Genomic DNA, 23,470 nt, shown 5'->3' with positions numbered 1-23,470 from the left:
TCACTGGGATATGGAAGCATCACAGTACAGCTTCAGTGAAGCATTAAAGTCTCTGATATGAGATGAGAAATGAAGCAGCCAGAGCTTTTTCATGAGTGGAAACCCACTGTGACTGTGAGCTGCTGCTACAGCCTCCAGATTAGCCAGCAGCTCATCCTGCTCAACATTTTCTCACCAACTTTAATGGAAGTGTGATGTTTTCAGCTGGAGTGATGGTCAGGGTGGCCTCCCTCTCCTCTTCTTCTCCTCTTCCTCTTTCATTTGTAAAGCCACTTCTGCTGCTTTCATTCATTTGGAAGTCCTGTAGCTGAGTTTGGGAGAGACTAACAGCCTCGGCAGCAGAGGGGAGAAAGGCTGTAACACCACCACTTTACTCTGTTCTACCTGTCACATCATTTTATCAGGAAACAAATATGCTCATGTTTTTACTATGTTTGTCTTGAAGATGTAAGAAGATCACTGTTAAGTCTAATTGTTGAATGTTGCCATTGTGTTTCTTAAATTTGTACAGTCTTAGTTCAAGCAGTAGGATCAAAGCCATTCCTTTGATCCTGGCCACCTCTCCAACCTCTCTGTGCTGGGGGAGGTTTTATTGTAGATACATCCTATCTGGAAGATCTGTTTCTTTTGATGTAAACTTCCTGGGTTTACGACCCTTTGGTCAGCAGGAGGTCTGACACACACACACACACACACACACACACTCTCACATAACACACACACACACACACTCAGTGTATACATTTACATACAGTCCTTGTCTATGTAACCAAACGGGGTTGCAGGGGGAGGTGTTTTGTAAACTATTGTTTGAAGTTTGTCAATAAAAGGCAGCGAGAGGAGGCCACCATTGGGGTCATTGTCGTGCTGGTCACAGATGGAATCTGCGATTGCGCAAGAAATCGATCGAACATTGTTGCCTTGTTTTTCTTTCATGGGAATAAGTCCTGGATACAGCGGGGTCTGAGTTTAGACCCAACAATCACATGGTGCTTTTTATAATTGTGTTGGTTTGTTTGCTGTCTCTTGGATGGAGCCCAGCTGTGCGTGGCCCCTGGGCCTGTGGTCAGAGTGTGTGCTGGATAATCTGGCCCAGGATGAGGCCAAACTGACATGGGATGAAATGTCTGTCACATAATTGAGCTTAGTGTAGTTTCATTTCTGCACAATTTAAAAACAACCAAAACTTTGTTCTGTCTTTTCTATGTTATACTGTAGACTTTCTTTGATACTGTGTGCAAAAGGAGCAGCTTTTACTTTGAAGGGGAGGCGTCTCTGTTTCCTCTTCAGGTTGGATGATGGAAGCAAATTAGTAGCTGTGTCCCAAAACGTCGGCTGCATCCTCCAGAGGCTGCATTTGAAGGCCGATTACGTCACAGCCAGGCGATGAAGGCTGTCCGTATTTGTCGACTCCTTCAAATGTGCCCGACAAATGCGTCCTTCATTTCCCCGAATTTGAAGGATTCGTCGGGTGTGTCCTTCGTGGCCCACCATATCCCAGAATTCATAGCGCGGCCCAGCCAAATTTCAGCTGCCAACAATGTCGGCAGCTACTAAGTTTTCAAATTACTCTTATTAATCTTTCTGGGTCACAAAATAAACTTTTAACATATTTTCAGGCGAGAAAGTAGCTGTGTAAACTTCAAATATCTGCTTGGTTTATCAAGACATCGCATATTTGCAAAAGTGCTTCGACGTTTTCGGAGACGTCTGTTCCCCACCCGCTCGCTAGCAAGCCGGGGGGTTCAATGGTCACTCCAGCCGGCGAGAGCAGCGGACGCCCGGCTTCATCGTTTTCAGACCCCGCTCTTTCGCTACTCAGGTGAAACACGTTATATAAGTCACTCGGATAACTTAAAAATGTAATTGTTTGCCTTTTTTCTGTGTTTTATTTGTTCCGGAGTAAATCGGTTTGGCTGAGATCAAAGTTCCTCCGGGATTTTCACACAGCTGAATAAACGTTAAACAGGAAACTGATTAAACAGAAGTGTGAGACGGTCGAGAATTTACGCCAGTGTCCTGTTATATTTTAGATAGCAAGGAGCAGACGGCCGAGTTTATTAAACTCCACAAAGACAGCGGTGACGCAAATCTGAAGGCTAGACCGTCCCATTTCACAGCCTCGCACTTCCAGCCTTTTCAGTCTTTGAAGGACCCGGCCCACGTAGACCGCGAATACCGGGTCCTCCGAAGGATGCAGCCGACGTTTTGGGACACAGCTAGTGTGTGATGTTCTTTCAGTGTTGCACTTTGTAGACGCTCCCTGAGCACTGGTCTCACAGCCAGCTGCACATAGAGACCAGTGTTGTTAGTCCAGGTCAGAAGATGACTTGTTGGAATGAAAATGAGCTTGTAGTTTGTCTGCTTTAATAATGTGACTGGAAAAAGGTGTTGGACTTCAAATATGTCCATTTCTTTCACACTTCACCTTTAAAAGTGAAGCCTTGTGGTTCCTGGAAGGAAAAACACGACTTTTTCAAGTCTTTGTCCCGTTTTTATGAGAAATGTACGACTTTAATGTGAAACATTCAGAGTTTTTTCTCTTGTTGTGTTTGTTTGAAGCTGCTTCCTGTTGGCTTCAGCTGTTTGGAGTTTCCATTTTCTAAACTTCTACATTCTGAACCTTCTTCAGCTCTGAACAGATGATGAAACACTGAATGATTTCAAGCTCACACTTTGTCTAATAAACTTACATCTTTCATTCTTTATACAGATTGTGGGGCTGTGGTTTGTCAGAGATCAGCTGTGATTATCTGGCAGCAGCACTGAAGTCCAACCCCTCCCATCTGAGAGAGCTGGACCTGAGTGACAACTACAAGCTGCAGGATTCAGGAGTGAAGCATCTGTGTGGTTTCCTGGAGAGTCCAGGATGTGGACTTGAAACTCTGAGGTCAGTCAGCATGTTTTAGTTGTGCTGAGATGAATATGATGTGAAAGTTGTGCTGACACTAAACTGCAGACATCAGGCTGATATTATACTGATCCACACTGAGGATCTTCATGGTAAAGTCTGTTTTCTTCTTCTCTGGTTTAGTCCATTGACTGCAGCAGAACAATGTTCACATTTCAAACAGTGAGACTCAACGTATGGCCCGCGGCCCACACGCGGCCTGCCCACCTTCCCTGATTCAGAGAGAGGGGACCCTGATTAACTGTGTAGTGTTCTTCCTCACAGTTCTAAGTATCAGACACAACAATGAATAATCCACAGCTGACTGTCTTTAGCAGGTCAAAGGTCACGGCACACAGCAGACAGTGGGAAATATTATAACTCTGATCATTTATCAGCACATATCCATATGTATAAAAACAAAGCTGACACTGTGAGACTTGATCAGAGGTGTGATCATCACAGCAGAGGCCTTTGTGTCAAAGTCACTGAGGATCAAACAGAAACACATGAAGCAGATTTTCCTGTTCTGGCTTTTTATAGCAGATAACCTTCAAAATATTCTGCAGTCCATCAAAAACTGAAGCAAACCATGAATCAACATGTGAACATGAGCTGATGCTGCTGAAGTGAAGCAAAGTTACAGAGGTTTGATTACAGACACAGCTGAGAGTTTGTAATCTGTCATCATTTTAAAAGGTTTACATTTCTTCAGTATATCCACATTTGCAGCTGGTACCTCAACCTCCACTTGTCCAACACAACTGCTGTCCACTGCCTCCATGACATTGTGATTTTGCTGTTGGTCTTCTGTCAGATCTTCATCAATCACTTCTGCACGGGGCACACCTTCAGACTCTGCAGCTGCATAACGAAAGCCTGTAAGATAAAATTAGACATAAGGTAAATGTACACCAATATTCCAATGACAGGTGTGTGATTCATCTGGAAGTTATGTGCGGATTAGTGTACAGTGATAGCAATTTAGTATGTTTTTAGAGGGGGGGGGGGGTTGTTTACCTCCGATGGGTGCTCTTTTTCGCTTCCGTTGCGTACGCCTTGAGTGCCGGTCCGAGTCTGATACAGGTATGTCGTCATGCCCCATGTGCAGTGTTGGTTCCCAGTCTGGATTTGTTACATCCATTTCATATGCTGGTTTGCCTGCAATAATGCCAAATCATAAGCTACTCAGTCGACATGATGTGGTTCTGCAGCATCACACATTAGCATGTTTTATCTCATTATCTATGACCTCAGCACGTTGAAAATAACACTAAAAGCCTTTCAAGAGTGATATGAATTAATTTAGAACTCACCGGAAAGAAAATGCCGTGAGCAAACCAACAAAAAGCTGGGGATTGCAGAGAACTCGATATCCGCTCGTCTCACCGCTGCAATCCAAGCCTGACGTCTTTGTTTAGTAATATCGGATACATGGGATCCCTCACGTTGCCTCCAGGACGGAAAACGATGAAAAGAGAGCCCGTTATCCAGCTTCTTGCCTTCACGATCGTGTGATCTAACGTTGCAACCGACAACACAACACGTACGATCCATAGCTGAAATGGTATCCTTTGGCTGGCCTACTGTCATGGCGGAAGGGGGCGTGGCCCATCTCCCGTGACATCACGCTCCAAAGCCCTATAGGTGGGAAAATGTACCATGTCGACCAATCAAAAATGATATGGAAACATGACATTTGGTTGTTTAGCAAAAGGGGGAAGTTTTAGGAGTGACCGGCAAGAGAGAGCGAGTGAGCGAAAGAGAGAGAGAGTTTTGATACGTGAGAGATTTGTGATGTTTACCGTGTTTGGTCTCAAGTTAGTTTGTTGTCTTGTGTATTTAGTGTGTAGCTGTTGTTTTGTTTTGTGTGTCAGTTCTACTAGTGATCGTCACAGTTGCTGCCTTAAAGCCAACAAAGGCAGATTGCAGTGTAAACGCTGAGTGACACACCTGCTGTCAGACCTGCAGGTTTATCCCTGTGCTGTTCTCATATGTGTTAGAGTGACACAAACTATTGTTTGACACCTGATTGTTCTGTAAATAGTTTGAAATGATTATATGAAAAACGTCTGAGCCTTGGCTGCATTTTTTGGTAAATAGTACCATATAACTTTGTTGTTTGCAAAACGTGTGCGTATTTTTAAAAATGTACAATCTCTATTTGCATTTCAAGTTATGAAGATGATTCGTTAAACATGTGTGTGGTTTTTACAGTCAAAATATCACTTTCTACTTGTATTTTAAATTTTGTCTGAATTTAGATAAATTGTGCTGATACAGTTGGTCAAAATGAGAAAATAACAGATTGGCAAGATAAACTGTTTTTAAAGGTAAAATATAGAGGCCACATCAAAAGTAGTCAAGAAGGGTTAAAGGCTAAAAGCAAAGTTGTCACCAAGTACTGTTTATATTTGTGTGTATTGCTGCAGCTTTTTTGAGTATTAATTTGGTGCCTTTGTGTGAAATAATGGTATTGTGAGTGATCCATATAGTCACAAAGAATAGCCACTTGTTTCTGTGCTACCAAAGTTCCCCGGCTTTCATTCAAAATGTGTTTATCGTCAGCACCTGCACATTAAACTACTTAAACATTATAAATGTCTTCAAGCTCACACTGAGGCCTGTGGGGTACTATCAGCCACTGAGACAGTACACACATTTATATGTGTTTGTATATGAATATTTCATACTTTAAGGCTGCCTGTTTATTTAAGGGAGATGAACAAAATACATTGGAATTGTACAAAATAATATCATGGATGATAAATTAAATAGATTTTAAGTAGATGCTTGTGCATTCTTAAAGTCTTATATGTTGAACTGAACTATGTGATCTGTTCAAAGCCTTAATCTTAATTTGAAGTGAAATGTGCATTTTGAGTTTATACACTATGTATATAAGGCGACCGTTTCCTTTTGCAGTATTTTTGTGTGGTGTACTTTTCTATGTCTTAACAAAAGGGGAACAAAGGTGTTTAAGTTCACCTAGGATGATGTGTTTTAATTTTCACATGGTCTTGCTTGAATTTGACCCTGACAAAGGCGTATGAACTCTGTCAGCTGTTTGGAGTTTCCATTTTCTAAACTTCTACATTCTGAACCTTCTTCAGCTCTGAACAGATGATGAAACACTGAATGATTTCAAGCTCACACTTTGTCTAATAAACTTACATCTTTCATTCTTTATACAGATTGAGTCTCTGTGGTTTGTCAGAGATCAGCTGTGATTATCTGGCAGCAGCACTGAAGTCCAACCCCTCCCATCTGAGAGAGCTGGACCTGAGCTCCAACAACAACCTGCAGGATTCAGGAGTGAAGCATCTGTGTGGTTTCCTGGAGAGTCCAGGATGTGGACTTGAAACTCTGGGGTCAGTCAGCATGTTTTAGTTGTGCTGAGATGAATATGATGTGAAAGTTGTGCTGACACTAAACTGCAGACATCAGGCTGATATTATACTGATCCACACTGAGGATCTTCATGGTAAAGTCTGTTTTCTTCTTCTCTGGTTTAGTCCATTGACTGCAGCAGAACAATGTTCACATTTCAAACAGTGAGACTCAACGTATGGCCCGCGGCCAACACGCGGCCTGCCCACCTTCCCTGATTCAGAGAGAGGGGACCCTGATTAACTGTGTAGTGTTCTTCCTCACAGTTCTAAGTATCAGACACAACAATGAATAATCCACAGCTGACTGTCTTTAGCAGGTCAAAGGTCACGGCACACAGCAGACAGTGGGAAATATTATAACTCTGATCATTTATCAGCACATATCCATATGTATAAAAACAAAGCTGACACTGTGAGACTTGATCAGAGGTGTGATCATCACAGCAGAGGCCTTTGTGTCAAAGTCACTGAGGATCAAACAGAAACACATGAAGCAGATTTTCCTGTTCTGGCTTTTTATAGCAGATAACCTTCAAAATATTCTGCAGTCCATCAAAAACTGAAGCAAACCATGAATCAACATGTGAACATGAGCTGATGCTGCTGAAGTGAAGCAAAGTTACAGAGGTTTGATTACAGACACAGCTGAGAGTTTGTAATCTGTCATCATTTTAAAAGGTTTACATTTCTTCAGTATATCCACATTTGCAGCTGGTACCTCAACCTCCACTTGTCCAACACAACTGCTGTCCACTGCCTCCATGACATTGTGATTTTGCTGTTGGTCTTCTGTCAGATCTTCATCAATCACTTCTGCACGGGGCACACCTTCAGACTCTGCAGCTGCATAACGAAAGCCTGTAAGATAAAATTAGACATAAGGTAAATGTACACCAATATTCCAATGACAGGTGTGTGATTCATCTGGAAGTTATGTGCGGATTAGTGTACAGTGATAGCAATTTAGTATGTTTTTAGGGGGGGGGGGGTTGTTTACCTCCGATGGGTGCTCTTTTTCGCTTCCGTTGCGTACGCCTTGAGTGCCGGTCCGAGTCTGATACAGGTATGTCGTCATGCCCCATGTGCAGTGTTGGTGCCCAGTCTGGATTTGTTACATCCATTTCATATGCTGGTTTGCCTGCAATAATGCCAAATCATAAGCTACTCAGTCGACATGATGTGGTTCTGCAGCATCACACATTAGCATGTTTTATCTCATTATCTATGACCCCAGCACGTTGAAAATAACACTAAAAGCCTTTCAAGAGTGATATGAATTAATTTAGAACTCACCGGAAAGAAAATGCCGTGAGCAAACCAACAAAAAGCTGGGGATTGCAGAGAACTCGATATCCCCTCGTCTCACCGCTGCAATCCAAGCCTGACGTCTTTGTTTAGTAATATCGGATACATGGGATCCCTCACGTTGCCTCCAGGACGGAAAACGATGAAAAGAGAGCCCGTTATCCAGCTTCTTGCCTTCACGATCGTGTGATCTAACGTTGCAACCGACAACACAACACGTACGATCCATAGCTGAAATGGTATCCTTTGGCTGGCCTACTGTCATGGCGGAAGGGGGCATGGCCCATCTCCCGTGACATCACGCTCCAAAGCCCTATAGGTGGGAAAATGTACCATGTCGACCAATCAAAAATGATATGGAAACATGACATTTGGTTGTTTAGCAAAAGGGGGAAGTTTTAGGAGTGACCGGCAAGAGAGAGCGAGTGAGCGAAAGAGAGAGAGAGTTTTGATACGTGAGAGATTTGTGACGTTTACCGTGTTTGGTCTCAAGTTAGTTTGTTGTCTTGTGTATTTAGTGTGTAGCTGTTGTTTTGTTTTGTGTGTCAGTTCTACTAGTGATCGTCACAGTTGCTGCCTTAAAGCCAACAAAGGCAGATTGCAGTGTAAACGCTGAGTGACACACCTGCTGTCAGACCTGCAGGTTTATCCCTGTGCTGTTCTCATATGTGTTAGAGTGACACAAACTATTGTTTGACACCTGATTGTTCTGTAAATAGTTTGAAATGATTATATGAAAAACGTCTGAGCCTTGGCTGCATTTTTTGGTAAATAGTACCATATAACTTTGTTGTTTGCAAAACGTGTGCGTATTTTTAAAAATGTACAATCTCTATTTGCATTTCAAGTTATGAAGATGATTCGTTAAACATGTGTGTGGTTTTTACAGTCAAAATATCACTTTCTACTTGTATTTTAAATTTTGTCTGAATTTAGATAAATTGTGCTGATACAGTTGGTCAAAATGAGAAAATAACAGATCGGCAAGATAAACTGTTTTTAAAGGTAAAATATAGAGGCCACATCAAAAGTAGTCAAGAAGGGTTAAAGGCTAAAAGCAAAGTTGTCACCAAGTACTGTTTATATTTGTGTGTATTGCTGCAGCTTTTTTGAGTATTAATTTGGTGCCTTTGTGTGAAATAATGGTATTGTGAGTGATCCATATAGTCACAAAGAATAGCCACTTGTTTCTGTGCTACCAAAGTTCCCCGGCTTTCATTCAAAATGTGTTTATCGTCAGCACCTGCACATTAAACTACTTAAACATTATAAATGTCTTCAAGCTCACACTGAGGCCTGTGGGGTACTATCAGCCACTGAGACAGTACACACATTTATATGTGTTTGTATATGAATATTTCATACTTTAAGACTGCCTGTTTATTTAAGGGAGATGAACAAAATACATTGGAATTGTACAAAATAATATCATGGATGATAAATTAAATAGATTTTAAGTAGATGCTTGTGCATTCTTAAAGTCTTATATGTTGAACTGAACTATGTGATCTGTTCAAAGCCTTAATCTTAATTTGAAGTGAAATGTGCATTTTGAGTTTATACACTATGTATATAAGGCGACCGTTTCCTTTTGCAGTATTTTTGTGTGGTGTACTTTTCTATGTCTTAACAAAAGGGGAACAAAGGTGTTTAAGTTCACCTAGGATGATGTGTTTTAATTTTCACATGGTCTTGCTTGAATTTGACCCTGACAAAGGCGTATGAACTCTGTCAGCTGTTTGGAGTTTCCATTTTCTAAACTTCTACATTCTGAACCTTCTTCAGCTCTGAACAGATGATGAAACACTGAATGATTTCAAGCTCACACTTTGTCTAATAAACTTACATCTTTCATTCTTTATACAGATTGAGGGACTGTGGTTTGTCAGAGATCAGCTGTGATTATCTGGCAGCAGCACTGAAGTCCAACCCCTCCCATCTGAGACAGCTGGACCTGAGTAATGAGTACTCCTGGTCTTCGACCAAGAACAACCTGCAGGATTCAGGAGTGAAGCATCTGTGTGGTTTCCTGGAGAGTCCAGGATGTGGACTTGAAACTCTGAGGTCAGTCAGCATGTTTTAGTTGTGCTGAGATGAATATGATGTGAAAGTTGTGCTGACACTAAACTGCAGACATCAGGCTGATATTATACTGATCCACACTGAGGATCTTCATGGTAAAGTCTGTTTTCTTCTTCTCTGGTTTAGTCCATTGACTGCAGCAGAACAATGTTCACATTTCAAACCTTCAAAGAAGAAGAAAAATCCTCCACTGGATAATTCACTGTGAAACTCTCCAACTCTTCATTCCACCTTAAAGTCTGTCTGACACTGAAATCCAAAGCAAAATGTGCGTTTGCTTTACAGACAGCAGTCCAACACAAACATACACACATCATCCAAAACACAGTCCAACATCCAAATCTCCTCCACTGCCAGCATGAATGATGGGAAAGAGAAGGAGGAACACTCTGACATTCAGGGTTAGAATGAGTTTCATGAAGCAGACTGTGAAGATCAAAGCTGCATTAGAAAGCTTACATGAATGAATGAGTGGACAGAAGTGGACAGAGATCATCTGAAGCACTTCAAAGGCTTTAAATCAGCACATTTCTCTTTATTCTTTATCAACTCTGTTAGTTTCTCTCAGTTTTCTGTGGAATGAAGCTAACAGCAGGCTAATAAGATGCTGACCAATAGGTTTCTATTAAAGGTTGTAATTTGTATATGAAAAAGTGCTTTGGCTCAGCAGGGATCAGCTTACAGGTAGAATACAGCTGCTGGATGGGATTAGCATGTCATAGCTATCTACCAAACTGCTAACTGGGGGATTTCAGGCCATCTATGGATCATTTTTGCTAACTGTTTATTCAGCTTAGGCTCACAGGGCTGCAGCCTGTGCCCTAGCTGTCATAGGGCAAGAGGCGTGGTCCACCTGCACAGGTGAGCAGTCCATCACAGGGCCAACAGAGAGACACAGAGAAGCACTCTCTCACATCCACACCTACAGCCAATTTAGAAGCACCAATGAACCTAAGCAGCATTTCATTGGACTGTGGGAGAACATCCAACCTCCACAGAAAGGCCAACAAGCTTCAACCTACAACCTTCTTGCTTTAAGGCACTAGTGCGAACCACTTTTCCCCATTTCAGCCCAAATCCTGCATCTTCCTGTTTCTGACTCCAGGCCAGCTCCACTAACACTTTCTCATCAGACACTGCCACCTAGTGGAGGAAGTCTTAGTCCCATTTGAAGCTTCAGATTACAGTTAGTTCCTTTACAAAGAGGTGGAGGTGGTGGGGCCACAGCACCATCATCACTGAGTGCCATAGGACACTTAACCTTTGTTTCCATATGCTGGGAACTCCCTGTTGTTCCAAGGAGGACTGGAAAATGTGTGAAAACCTCCCAGTCAGTTCCTCACAGCACACTTCAATCATTTCCCTCCCACAGCATCAGGACCAGGGCTTTTTCTCTCTTTGGTCCCACTAAGAGATTTCCACACAAACACCTCATCAGTGGGACTCTCAGAGCTACCAGCCCTTTGCTACAATCACAAAGCTCTTCATTGAAATCAATGATATCAAAGCTGGAATCCAATGAGTCCAAGTCTTCTGCTGATTCAGCATCACATTCATCTTTGCTCCTTGTTCTGCATCCCCACCATGGACTTCATTCCTTTCCAAGCCAGCCTTGAGTGTCCTTTATTCAGCTCATCCTCTGCTTTACTTTTACACCTGATTTTAGCTGCTTTATCTCTCTTTCAACAAGTTTCTGTGCCTCAATCTTTTTCTTCTCTCCCTCATAACAAGACAGCTTCTTCTGCCTGAGAACATGTTGGAGTGATTTACTAATCCAGGGCTGCTTATTGGGGAAAATACTTCCTGTTTCCAAAGTAATCCCCATTTTTCCCAGAAAGAAATGTAAGTAGAAATCGATGATCTAAGTGAGAACATGAGCCTTTAAAAAGTCCCAGTGGGTGCAGTCAAAGCAGTCCCTCAGTCCCAGTATAGAGTCTTTGGTCCAGACTGGAACAACTGTGTGCCCAGTTTGAGCTCTCTTCAGTCCTGTGACCTGACAGACCCAGAGGGGCCATCACATCACATTTAGAAGCTCCCCTAATGGAGCCACAACACATGTCCAACACTTAGTCTGTCTTGTTGGACCAACTGGAAGAAATGATTCAAGGACATTTGAAGAACAGAGTTTCAAATCTCCAAAATCCAACTGGCTGCATCAGGACATATAGTCTGAAACTCTGCACAGTTTCCTGTTTGAAGCTGCTTCCTGTTGGCTTCAGCTGTTTGGAGTTTCCATTTTCTAAACTTCTACATTCTGAACCTTCTTCAGCTCTGAACAGATGATGAAACACTGAATGATTTCAAGCTCACACTTTGTCTAATAAACTTACATCTTTCATTCTTTATACAGATTGTGGGGCTGTGGTTTGTCAGAGATCAGCTGTGATTATCTGGCAGCAGCACTGAAGTCCAACCCCTCCCATCTGAGAGAGCTGGAGCTGTGGAGAAACAACCTGAAGGATCCAGATGTGAAGCAGCTGTCTGATCTCCAGCAGAGTCCAGACTACAGACTGAAGACTCTGGGGTCAGTAGAGTGATGGAGTGAGTGGGTGGTGCTGTCAGCAGTATTGTACTAAACACAGTCAGTATGAAACAAAGATCCAGTGTTTCCTGTAAAGCTGCAGCTTCTCAGTGAAGCTGTGAGAGGAGAATGGTGACAGGCTTCAGGATTGGACACAAACACTTCCTGTTTCTGACCTTTATGGTCACCATGGTAACGGCTGACACGCTCTGATCAAACACTGTCAACAGCCAATCAGCTCTCTGAACAAAGCAGCACGCAGACCAATGACTGCATTCATTTCCAAGTTTAAAGCAGTGAAGAACACAGTCTGTAGGTGAGGAAGAATTTAGTGAGAGCAGATGTTTGGATGGAATTCCTCCAGTTAACAGCTGGAACCGTCCATCTGGATTGTTGGGCTTGTTGTTGGGGTTCCTACAGAGCTCAGAGTGGACACACCAAGGTTCTTCTAATGAATGAAAGTCCAAACTCAAACTAGGAGGGAAAAACATTTTCATCAACTTCAATAAAAATCCAAAGATTAGAAAAAGTGAAGCAACAATGAGTCCTAGTACAGTCCCAGCACTGAAGTCCCTGCTGCTCTTTATACTGGATGTGCTGCATCACTGACTGACAGCTGATGAAGAGTCTCTGGAAACACTCGTTTATCTCCTCTGCTCTTCCTTCTTCTCTCTGCAGGTGGAGCTGATGATGGTAAACAGGACGGTGTGTGTGCTGAGAGAGGAGGAGCTGTGTCCTGATGATCCAGAGAGGTTGAAGCAGCAGCAGCTTGTGTGTAGAGACGCTCTGACTGGGCCATGTTACTGGGAGGTGGAGAGGAGAGCTTCATCCAGCAGTGACTGACAGAGGAATGAGAAGAAGTGCAGATGACTGTCAGTGCTGCAGAGTGAACTGCTCTGAGAACAGCTCCACTGTCAGACACAATGTAGAGTCCAGCATCATCCCTGTGTGTCCCTCTGGATCTGACAGAGGATCATCAGTGTATCTGGACTGCTCTGCTGCTGCTCTGTCCTTCTACAGTCTCTGCACAGTCTCTGTCTGACTCTGGCTTCAGACCCTCCTGGATCAAACTCACCTGGAAAGACTTTCAAACATCACTCAATAGATTTGAATACAGAATATATTTGATATATACTGTAGATGTACTGTAGAGTTGCAGTTTGTCACTTGTAAATACAGTCTGTGAGCAGCTGTGAGCTGAAAGATCTTTCTAGAAACAGGAAATGTTTTCACTCTTCTGTTGCTTTTTCATATATTTCCACAACATTAATATTGATCCCACCTGTCTCACCTGTTTCATGCTTTTATACATAATAACAGGACACGTGTGATCTGAGCGCTGCTGTGGTTGCTGTGCTGCACGTCTTCATTTAGATAACAGAGACATCTAGTGGTTCAGAGGGAGAACTGCAGGAGGTGGAGCTGTGTTTTAGCGTGGAAAACTTTTTATCTTTTAGGCGCAGATACAAATATGACAAGTATCAGTGTGAGATACAAAAGGTCACATCAGTCAGCAGAGGGAACAGTGATCACACAGCAATGTAAGAATAGAAACATAACAGTGAATCTGGACATGTATACAGATGGAAGCAAACAAACAGGATGTAACACTACATTAAAGCCACAAATGGGAAGAAAACAAACACAAAGGAAAATATATTTGATCTCAGGAATCCAAATCAGATGCTTTAGAGCAGGGGTCGGCAACCCTGGGCACGCGTGTCACAGCTGCCACGTGAAGGGTTAACTGATGGCACGACCACAGCTGGACTGGCCATCGGGCATACTGATGGTGATTTTTCATTTTTATGAGCTGATGATGTTTTTTTATTTTTTTGTAACGGTATAAACGATGGAAGGTGGCGGATTGTCCGGATGCTGGTCGATATGTAAAAATAAGTCAGTTGTTTGGTGGTGGCTATGGCGGAGCTTCCACAGAGGCAGCAGGTGGATGAGGGAAAGGGGAGGCAGGAGGAGCAGAGACCTGAGGCGGCCGCCGGTCCGAGTGTCAGGTGAACTGAACTTCAGGTAAGAAGTTATGACCTGCAGTCTGTCTGGGTCAGATATAAACCAAGTTTAGGTGCAGTTTATTTTCCTTGTGCTGACTTTTTACAGTCAGTTATAATAACTCCCACTCAGAGGAGACCAGAGATCACATTAACATGTGTGTCTCTGTAGTAACAAACATGCCATATTGGCCCAGTTTATTTTTCTTATCATTGTTGTGAGGAGACCATAAATAGCATTTGTATTTTCTGTTGTACAGTTCATTTGCTGTTATGGATAAAAAGTCTTTTTTTGTTTCAAAGTAGCTGATAAATATTCGTTGATAGCTGCAAACATCTGCGCACAAATATAATCCTATGAAGTGGTTCTATATAGTGTGTAATTTATTGCTAATGCAATCATATGGCACATTGACTTCTGAGGAAATGTTAGATGCACTCATCATCAGAAAGGTGTCCGACCTAAACCAGGGGGTTTAGAGCATCATAGAGTTTTTGTGGTTTGTTTTCTTTAAGTCATTTCACAGATTTTCTCTATAATTTCAATTCCTTGAATAAAACAACAAATTTAGGGGATGATTTTGTAATCCGACTTTATGTATGAAAGATTTGACTAAACATAAAACAATCTTCCAACTCAGTCGTCATTCTTATCTTGTGAAATCAAACCAAACGTTCTGTTGTCTCTAAATCAGGGATTGATGAAATCTTTGGTTGCATCCATTTATGAACATGTTCTCATTCATATTAAATCGTAGTCTAAGTCCTTCTTTAGAGGGATAAATGTCATTCATTGTCTTCAAATGTGTTTCTGTTGTTTTGGGGGGAAGTTTGAAGTCCATTGTTCAAAGTCTGTTAATGAAACTTTATGAAGTTTATGTAGGATGTTTTTCCTATTTTGTATTTGTTTGAATTATGATGTATTTCTGACTCTTTCTGCCATGATGCCAGGTCTCTCTTGAAAACAACATTTTTAATCTCAATTAAATTTTCACCTGGAGAAATAAAGATGATAATAATAATTTTGTCTTCAGGGAATCATTTCTCTGTAAAACAGCTTCTTCTGAAACTCTTGTTACATTTCTTGTTTATTGTTTGCTGGTTGTAGAAAAATGTCATCGTCTCTGTGTGAACTTAAACTCTACATGTGGTGTCAGCTATAAACGAGCTCTAGAGTCTAATAACGATGCTTTTATTATTGTCTGGTATCCAACCTAACCCTGGGCCTCTGGCTGAATGTGAAACACCAGCAGATGTTAAAAACTGTCTGGGTTACACGTGCATCACGTCGTGTGCTTCCTAACATGGATATGATTGGAATCTGGGCTGTTCAAGCGGTGCTGGTATCATTGTTGTTTCTGAGACTTTCCAAATCTTTACTGGATAAAAACGTAGCAACTGATGGATTTAACATTTAGCTCTCAGACTGTCCCAGAAAAGGCGGAGGTCTGGAAGTTTATGTGAAGCTCTGTCTTGCTGCTCAAGTCTTGTTCTCTCCATCTGCACCTCAGCCATTTGAAATCTTGGCCTTAACTATTGATCTGTTTGGAAATCAGACTGTTGTTGGCTGCTATCAGCCTCCACCTGCTTCCCCCAGCACATCACCGTCTCTGGTTCAACTTTTATCTGAGCTGCATTTTAATGACGTCTTTCAGATGGATGATTTTCATTGGGACTGGCTTTCTTCTGTGTCTGATGATTTTAAGGCACGCTGCTTGTTTTTAAAACTGACTCAAATTATTTAAAGCCTCACACGCCTTGATCCTAAACACCCAGATAAATCTGCTCTTATTGACCTTTTTTAACTAATATGCTGCGTAAGTTTTCCACATCTGCAGTTTTTGCCAACGACCTGAGTGATCACTGCGTAGTTGGTGCTGTGAGAAACACTAAAATCTCACGCTCCGAGCCCGCATCAGTTTGAACTGGGGTCGTATTAAACAGGCTGACAATGTCAGTTTGGGAACATTTACAGGAGAGTTGTGTCTACTTTGTGGACAGACACGCCCCTTTTTGCCAGGTCAGGGTGAAAGGTCGGGACAGGCCAGGTTTGGTTCAGTACCGGCCGATCTCCTACATGAGAGAAACCAGGCCTGGGCAGGAAGTCTGGCTCTGATGCTGATTGGCTACGTTTTCATTAGCTGTGTAATCGGATTACTGCCTCCATCATCAAGATGTAACTATTTTTTACTTTAACGACTGACAGTCCAAACGACCGTAGGAGGTTTTGGCAAACTATAAAGTGTCTCTGCCAGCTGTGACTCCTCAGAGCTTCCTCCTCACTTAAATATCGACTCCACTCCTGTGTCACACAAAACTGAAATGTTGCTTTAACAAACACTTTGTTGCTTCTTGCTCTTTGTTCAGCACAGTATCTGATGGTAAACCTCTTGCACACAACTCTGCTCGTAGTTCCTGCTTACTGATACCTTTTCCTTCACACCTGTCACAGTAGAAGAGGTTTGTAAGGCTTTGAATAGCCCCAACACCAGAAACTCGTCCTCACAATCGTTCTCCTTCCTTCTTGCACTTGGCTGCAAATATCATAGCTGAGCCAGTGTCTTATATTTTTAATCTTTCTCTACAACAGAAGAACACCACTATACTCTGTGTTCTCTGGTTAACTGGTCCTCATTGGTCTTACACAGGATGGTCCATTAGTATCATTTTATCTATAAATCTGTTTCTGGGTTACTGCCTCCTATATATCAGAGTACATGTTAGGCAAACAGTTTAGTCACAGCCTGCAGTCTCAGGACATCATTACATCCACTGTTCCATCAGTTCATGCAGAGCTTGGGAAGAAGGCGTTCTCCTTTTCTGCTCCGTCTTCATGGAAAACATAACCGAAGGATTTAAGGCTCTCCGTTGATTTCACTTGCAGACTTCAAAAGACGTACACATGTTTTTGTGAAACCATCTCTGGGAACTTGTTCTCGTTTTTAATGTGACTGAGTACATTACACAAACTTTTCTCTTATTGTTGTAATTTTAATATGTGTGTCTGGAACAGGTCTCTCTTGTAAATGAGACATTGAGTCTCAATGAGCCGACCTGTATAAATAAAGCTTCAATTACAAAGTCCTTTGTATAAAAGCTCCTTCAGCTGCCAGTGGGACGTGCTGTGGCACTATCGGTTGCAGAGCCTTTATATTGTTAGTTAGAAACTACAAATATAATGGCTCACTGTATTTCAGAATCAGAGAAACTTTATTAATCCAGGAGGGAAACTGAGTTGTCATAGCAGCAAATATACAAGAAACAACAAGCACTCATATAAAGTGAGTGTAGAAACAGAGTTATGATAAATAAATATTCAGATAAATAATATCAATATATAATATAAATAATCTATAATCCAGTTTTGAGTTCCCTCCCCAGACGCCTTAACGCCCACTCACATCCTGGGCCATCTGACCTCAGGAAATCACATGATAGGGTGGGGCCAGGTTTCACAATGAGCTCACCCGAAACCCTGGCTGATTAGGACCCCCACCCGCTTTCACACCTTGGCTCATGTGATTACGTAGAGGATCATCAGGGGGTCCTTTGTCCCTCTTTGGGGGGAAACTCCCACTGGGTTTAAATCTGGGACTCCCCACCAACTGACCCTTAGAACTGAAGAAGCTTCTCAGATGAGAGGTGAAACGTCTTCAAGCAACTCAAAGAAGTCCAGATGCTTTTCTTTGCAAGCTCCTTAGTCTACAATGACCTGGATGACTGAGAACCGTCACAGACAACTCAGTCCCATATTTTAGGTTATTCTGAATAAATCGTTCATGCCCTCTCTTTGGAAAGAAGCTGTTGTGGTTCCTGGTCCTAAATCTAGTCGTCCAAAAGTTCTAAACGACTTCAGGCCTGCTGCCCTCACCTCAGTCTTTGAAAAAATCATCAGAAATGTGATTATGGAAGACACTGAACTTCAGCTTGATTCAATGCAGATTGCACATAAGCCCAATAGAGGAGTGGAGGACGTGCTTTTGATTCTACTTCACCTGATTGTCAAACATGTAGAGAGTAAAGGACTTCAGTTCATCGATTTCTCTGCTTCTTTCAATAACACAGCCCCAGATTTGAATCAAAAGACTTTTAGAACAGTTTGAAATCCGGACAAACCTGATCAAGTGCAGTCATATAAATATCTTGATGACAAATGCTATTATTTTTCTGTAAAGCAAATTGACCTAAAAGTAAAGTAACCTTGATATGTCAGGATGTAGATGTCCCACCCAACAACGTCACCCAGCCCTGAAACATCGGTACTGTTCAAGGCAGCATTGCTGTCCACACGTCCATCAGAGTGTTTCTTTGGACTTCATGGTGTTGCTGCTCCCAGTATTCTCTGAGACAACCTCTGAGGCCGTCACAGAGCAGCTGTATTTGTACTGACATTACATTACACACAGGTGCACTCTATTTAGTCATTAGCACTCATCAGGCAATGTCTATGGGCAACTGACTGCACTCAGACCAAAGGGGGCTGAATAATAATGCACATAACAATTCTCTTCACTCTGCTGACAAGAGATTCAACCCCCACTATGAGCACCTTCTAAAGAGCACCATTGAAAGTATCCTCACCAACTGCATCACTGTGTGGTATGACTCCTGCACTGGGTCCTGCAGGAAAAATATGACAACGGGTAGTGAGAGCAGTGGAGAGGATTGCAGGGTCCTCTCTTGCCTCCCTCCCCAGGAGATCTACTGTGCCTGCCTCATTCGAAAGGTCCTCTTCATTACAGGTGACTCCACTCATCTCTTCAACAGCGTCTTCAGTTTGCTGCCATCAGGAAGGATACTGAAGAGACCTTTTGACCTTTACATTTTCGTTAATATCTTTAAAACAGAAGCAGCAGAAACGAGAATTTTAGCAGCACAAACCAGCACAAGCGTAGCACAGTTGATTGACACCAGTTTTGTTTGATTTAATTAATGTGGGGGGGCTGGTTGACCTCTGGGGACCTCTAGAAATTTTCTTGAATATCTTTAAAATGATAGCAGCACAAACAAAAATTTTTACAGCACAAACGTAGCATAAACGTTTGATACCACTTTTGTTGGATTTGAAGAAGGTGGGGGGTCGCGGGAAAAACCAGCAAAAGAACTCGAGCAGCCGGGCTATGTAAAAGGTGTAGGGGGGCATGTTTGCGGTCACGTCCAGCGGGTGTGTGGGCTGTTTGAGTCATCTGTTACCAGGCAAACTCCAATGCAGCAGGCTGCTGAACACACACAGGCCTCCTGCATCCTCCTCTTCAGCTCTGCTTGCCCGATATCGTGACCTAAGCAGGGTCGGGCCTGGTCAGTACTTGGATGGGAGACCGCCTGGGAAAACCAGGTGCTGTAAGCTTTTGCACTTCCACACACAAACTGCAGAGGGCACTTCTGCTCCTGCTTGTGCTTAGAGGCATGAGAAGTTAACATTTATGGGTGATAAAATCCTTTTTCTATATTTTTAACATGAGAATATCAGTTTTCCATCTTGTGTTCCAGAGTAATCGGACAAAAGACAAACGTAGAACAAGGAAAAAAGAGGCCAAGTGTCTCACCTATAAAACAAAATGACTGTTTTCTGAATAGTCTCACACAGATAAACATTTGCAGGGAATACCTTTTCCTTCAAAACAAATGTCACAGACTGTGTTTTTCTTTACTGATTGTATTTGAGTAGAAACTCAGATTAAAATGGCATCAGTGCTCATAAAATGATTTAACTGTAAAAGTAGGTGTAGTGGATCACTTTGCATAGATCTAGATAAAAGTGCTGTAAGCAAAGACTACAGTGGTCATTGAGCAGCTGTTCCTATAATGTGAATCTGGGCTAAAGGCACAGATTATTTGTTTGCCTTTGTTTCCTGGTTCTTTCTTTCTTATCCAAATGGAAAAAGAGAGCATAAAAGTACTGTTTACAAGCAGCTTATCTATCTCATTGTGCCCACTATCATAAAATCTTGGTTGACTGAGCACTGAGCCATCTACCACTCGAAATTGAACCTGTGTGGGACAACAACAAAGTCCAGTATACTAAGTTTCAGTAATGTGCAGTTTTTTCTGTGGAAGATGTAAATCTAAATAGATGTCCTATTGTATGCATAATATACCACTGAACTTTATAAAACAACTTCTAAAAGCAAATTTCGATTTATTTTAGATTTTCTCAAATCCAAACAGTGCTAAAAGCATGCACACAGTCAAATATTTTTCATACGAGGTGCTGAAGGTTCTGCAATGTTCTGTCAGTGCGCCCCAGGGCAGCTGTGGCTACAATGTAGCTGCCATCACCAGTGTGTGAATGTGTGAATGATGTATCTGTGGCTTTTTGTCACACTTGGAAACCACGGTGTTGTGCAGCTATTTGCCTTGTTGCAGGGTTTTTAAAAAACTGCAGTTTTGATTTTAGTGAAAGACACCGTCTCATGACTCATTGAGTGCCGCGACTGACGAGCCAATCCGTGGCCTGCAGTCTGACGATGTCACATTTCCTGACTGCTTGGAACCCCGACTAAGTCGTCCTGTAGCCCACATCATAATGTTTCCATCTCTCTGCTTGACTGCGGGGATGCTACTTTTTGCATCACACTCCTATTTCAAAAGGTCAGTTAAAGCCACATAATTGGAATTTGGTTTCATCTCCCCACAGCACTTTCTCCAAAGTCTTCCCTGAATCATTTAGATGTTCACTGGCACTTGAGATGGGCCTATACATGTTTCTCCTTGAACAGGTAGCTACCCTATGTTAGCCTAGCTTTCTATCACTGATGCTCTGTGTGTATTGTTATGGTTCAAAATATGGGGATGGAGACAAGAGACAAGAGAAAAAAACCACAATAACAACACTGGTCCGGCCGGGTTAAGTCAAACGATGATTTTAATGATCACACGCGTGGGAGATGGACACCGTATGCAGACAGCCTCAGATCTCAAAATGGTGGAGCATTGCTCAAACTCTTATAGCCTCTGGTGCCTCCACCTTATCATAAAAGCCTAAACATTCACATGCTTTTCTCTCACACGGCGCCTAAGCTACGACCTTGGCTCCCCGTTTATCTGCTCCTGCTGAGATGGGGCAGAAAACTCCAGCATGCTCTGTTCTCTTCTAATCAGACAAATAAGGCGATGGCTTTCTGCAGCAGTATTATGCATCATAAAACAATATCATTCATCCACAATAAATCAGCAGTCTAATGTAATGCAAATCAGTTTAACTAATGCAATAGTTATCAGCTTCTTCTAATTCAGGAGAATAATGCAAACTAAAACTACATAATAATTCACAATCTTTAGTTAGGGGTATAACATGGCATAAAATAATATTATAATCTAACAGTATGCTGCTGCCTCTCTCTCATGTTACTTAAAAAATTAACCCCACAGCTTCAATAACCGTATCTAAAAATCTCTCAGTGAAAGTTACGGTTGTAGGTTTGGAAACATTTTGGGGTAGCCAGTGTTAAATAGAGACAGGGCCACATTCTTTATCTAGTCATTGTAATGAAAGAATTCAATTCAATTCAATTTTATTTATATAGCGCCAAATCACAACAAAAGTCGCCTCAAGGCGAAAGAAAGAAGCACATTAAAAACTATATGAGAGTTTGCTTTTAACAAGCATGTAATGACTCTACTTAGTTTAGGTAGTCTTAGGGAGTCAAACTGAAAGTAGCATTTTGTGGATGTTTTCCCTGCTGCCCGATCCCATCAGTCTCTTAAAGCATCATTTTTTATGCGCCCTGGTGTGACAGTGGTTTCATGGCGCTACAGGTTACCTGAGCACATCAGGTATATTACGGTTGAAAACGAGTGCCCGGCCTTCCAGTGGGTGTTCGACCCCTCGTGCACAGCTCAGGAGTCTAAACGACCCAGCAGTTATGGACATGTGTGTTTTTGGTGTGCTGTCCCTCGTTCTCCCTGCTTGCAGGTATATCTGTGTTTGTGTGTGGATGCCGGAGTTTCTGAGAGCACCTGTTTACAGGCACCTTCAGGCCTGGTGGGTGTGGCCCTGCCAGGTGGTTGGCCACACTTGAAGACCATCACACAGCTGATCAAGCCTTGTCGGAGGAGCTACTTAAGAATGCGGTGGCGCTCTCTCTGACGCTGGATCATTGCGTGACTTCACGTTAGTCTCTCGGCCAGTCAGTACGGATAGTCTGCCGCATTGTATGTGTCTTACGGCTGCCTGTTTGTTATCTCCCCAGGAGAAGCGTGGAGACGAGAGGGCAGCGAGCACGGGGTGCTCAGACACTGAGGAGCGGAGACAAGGAACACTAGCACTGGGAAGAGGACATTTCACGGGAGTCGGGAACGCACTGCGGATTTATTGTTATTTTCCATTCACTGTAAATAAACGCACTGCTTGCATTCAGAGCTCCGTGCCTGGCTCCTCCTTCCTCACATCCCCACGGTTGACGCTGGCCAACCGTGACAAATAGCTTTTCTTAGATTCATTATTAGTTCAACATTGACAAATAGTAGTTGACTAATATCAGGAGCCAAAAAGAAAACAAAAAACAAACTAAATAAATATTTCAGACGCTGAAAATAAATTATTACGGTTGTTTAAATTTGCTGTCAGCAAGTTAGGTCTAATACATGTAGTCAATCTAATGAATCAATATTACATGTAAAAAGTACAGAACTGAAAATGAAACTAAAATATAACGGTAAATGAACTGGTTCTTGTATAAAACCTTTCTACTCTCTACAACTTGCCTCATTCATGCACTCACTTTTTTCTATGCTTTTTCTCTGTAAGTGCTTTCTATCTAACATTAATACGCATTCATCCTCCCGATGGATGCATCGGAGAGCAACTTGGGGTTAGCGTCTTGCCCAAGGATATTTGGCATGCAGGCTGGAGCAGGCGGGGATTGAACCAGCAACTTTCTGATTAGTAGGTTTCCTGCTCTACCTGAGCTACAGACACCCCAATTTGTGGTGCTCTGGAAACAACACGTTCTCATCCCAACAGGTAACGATGCTATGTGACAAATCATCGGTATGTGTAAATGTGTTTTTTGTTCTAATCATGAATCGCTTTGTAAAACAAGACCTGATAGGGTTAAGGTTAAAGTTATGGTTAGAGTTAATGTTAGGGATAGGGCTGGAATGGACGGCTGGAGCCTCTCCTCCAAGTGTGTGTTACTGCCGCCATCAGCATTCTGTTGTATTCTGTTGTCTGCTTTTCTCTGTAAGCGCTTCGAGCCTGTACTTTTTTGCTTTAGCTGAGTAATGAAGTTGAATCAGTACTTTAACTTTCACTGGAACAATAGTATTTTTA

The 23,470-nt window shown here is 42.3% G+C and overlaps 1 protein-coding gene across 1 annotated transcript in view; it reads left to right on the top strand.

The window, feature by feature from the left end:
* Positions 1-23,470, top strand: part of LOC113015973 (NACHT, LRR and PYD domains-containing protein 12-like) — a 748,422-nt gene that overhangs the window by 65,548 nt on the left and 659,404 nt on the right. Inside the window, exons 7-8 of the mRNA XM_080295075.1 lie at positions 6,085-6,261; positions 9,454-9,651. Coding sequence (XP_080151201.1) covers positions 6,085-6,261; positions 9,454-9,651 — 375 coding nt within the window. The remainder of the gene's footprint in view (positions 1-6,084; positions 6,262-9,453; positions 9,652-23,470) is intronic.

Source organism: Astatotilapia calliptera, chromosome 3, assembly GCF_964374335.1.
Source record: "Astatotilapia calliptera chromosome 3, fAstCal68.1, whole genome shotgun sequence".
Classification (NCBI taxonomy): Eukaryota; Metazoa; Chordata; class Actinopteri; order Cichliformes; family Cichlidae; genus Astatotilapia; species Astatotilapia calliptera.
This window is presented reverse-complemented; position numbering and strand designations above follow the sequence as displayed.